The sequence below is a fragment of the Pteropus vampyrus genome, unplaced genomic scaffold, assembly GCF_000151845.1.
Source record: "Pteropus vampyrus isolate Shadow unplaced genomic scaffold, Pvam_2.0 Scaffold108, whole genome shotgun sequence".
In the NCBI taxonomy this organism is placed as follows: domain Eukaryota; kingdom Metazoa; phylum Chordata; class Mammalia; order Chiroptera; family Pteropodidae; genus Pteropus; species Pteropus vampyrus.
The window spans coordinates 1,983,073-1,984,703 of NW_011888889.1; the positions used below are offsets into that span (position 1 = coordinate 1,983,073).

Consider the following 1,631-nt stretch of genomic DNA (forward strand, 5'->3'; position numbering starts at 1 on the left):
TCAGTTTTCAAGTGGTTCTTGAAAACTAACATACGTTTAAAAAATGCATCTAGATGGTCTGTTTCGCTGCTTTAGGTTCTGTTCTGTAGTGTATCAGTATGAAGATATTTCGATATACAGTTAAACTTAATTAAATCTTTCCAAAGTGTACTCGTTTCAGTCATGTGCCTTAGGAAAGAAGGGGCTTTATTTACCAATTTTTAATGCCTAATTGTTGGCCTTCTTGCTTACACCAAGGTGGACAACAACACAGCGCTGGTTGACAGACTGAAGCGATTCCAGCAGGAGAATGAGGAATTAAAAGCTCGAATGGACAAGCATGTGGCGATTTCAAGGTAAAAATAAAGGTCCTAGTTGTCCCATCTTCTCTTCTCCTCTCCTCGGACATTGAGTGTTGCTTTACCACACTCCACCCGTGCACCTCCTGGAAATGTGATTGAAGAGGGTGGTTAAAGAGGCACTGATTTCCGTCTGGAAAATTTGATGGTAGTGCTTCGTGCTTTTACCACAGGGGCCTGGACTAAATAGTGAGACCTAAGCAGGCCAGCCTTCCTCCCCCAGGGCCCCTGGCTTATTGATGCTGAGAATGCTTTCAGAGAAGGAGCATCAGGAGACCAAAGAGGAAATGGCCCCAAACATAAGACAGTCATAAGACATGCAGAATACCTGTGGGAGCGTCACTCAGCCAGTGAAATTGCCCCCAAAGTGTAGCTTTTTCTTTAGCTCCAGTTCACACTTCCAGGGGTTCTCAGTCAGCCAAATACCCTTGGCCAGTAGCTCTGTGCAGGGCTCCCTTTTATTCCAAAGGGGTCATTTTTCTGGTCTATCAAATTTTAAATGGTAAAGAAAATTTTTTCCAAGGGAATGTTTTTAAACTCAGATCCACGTGGTTTCTGGCTCTTTTGTCCTTCAGGCAACTTTCCACCGAGCAAGCTGTTCTGCAGGAGTCGTTGGAGAAGGAGTCGAAAGTCAACAAGCGACTCTCCATGGAAAATGAGGAGCTGCTGTGGAAGCTACACAACGGGGACTTGTGCAGCCCCAAGAGGTCCCCCACGTCTTCTGCTATCCCCTTCCAGTCGCCAAGGAATTCTGGCTCCTTCCCCAGCCCCAACGTTTCTCCCAGATGACGCTTTCTGAAAGCGGGGAGACTGTCTGAAAGCATTTTTCCAGGTCTGTAGGACTGACCCTAACCGTGGTCCTGGGAGCAAGAGCTGTGTAGCTGATGCGTAGTTATCGCACTAGAACTGGAAAGTCGCCCCCCCCAGCATTGGCTCCTTATGAGACTGGAACTCTGGAGGAAGACCTGACTGGGTCCAAGAGACTCCTCCCCCGATGATCTGCACGGACGCTGTTGCACAAAGCACTTAACGAATAAGAAGGTGAAGGTCTTGTTCATTGCCTTTTTCACGTAAGCATAGGGGAAAAACTCTCAGGGTTCTCTTAAGATTTATAACCTTTATAATGTTCTTCACCATAGACACCTTCTTGTGATTTTTATTTTGAGGATGTGTGAATGAAATGGATGTAGCGGGGTGTCGTGTGTCTGATGCTGCCTCATTTGCTGTGTGTTAAAAGTCAAAAGCTGAATATACCTGGATATGTACTAATCAGATAAGTCAGTGTATGCATTT

The 1,631-nt window shown here is 45.7% G+C and overlaps 1 protein-coding gene across 7 annotated transcripts in view; it reads left to right on the plus strand.

The window, feature by feature from the left end:
* Positions 1 to 1,631, plus strand: part of MTUS1 (microtubule associated scaffold protein 1) — a 133,908-nt gene extending 132,277 nt beyond the window's left edge. For 6 of the 7 annotated variants that reach the window (XM_011365259.2, XM_011365260.2, XM_011365261.2 and 3 more), the window contains 2 exons: positions 238 to 335; positions 914 to 1,631. In XM_011365259.2, the coding sequence (XP_011363561.1) occupies positions 238 to 335; positions 914 to 1,127 (312 nt within the window). In that variant the 3' untranslated portion in view covers positions 1,128 to 1,631. The remainder of the gene's footprint in view (positions 1 to 237; positions 336 to 913) is intronic. The other variant, XM_023533679.1, reaches the window with a different exon arrangement.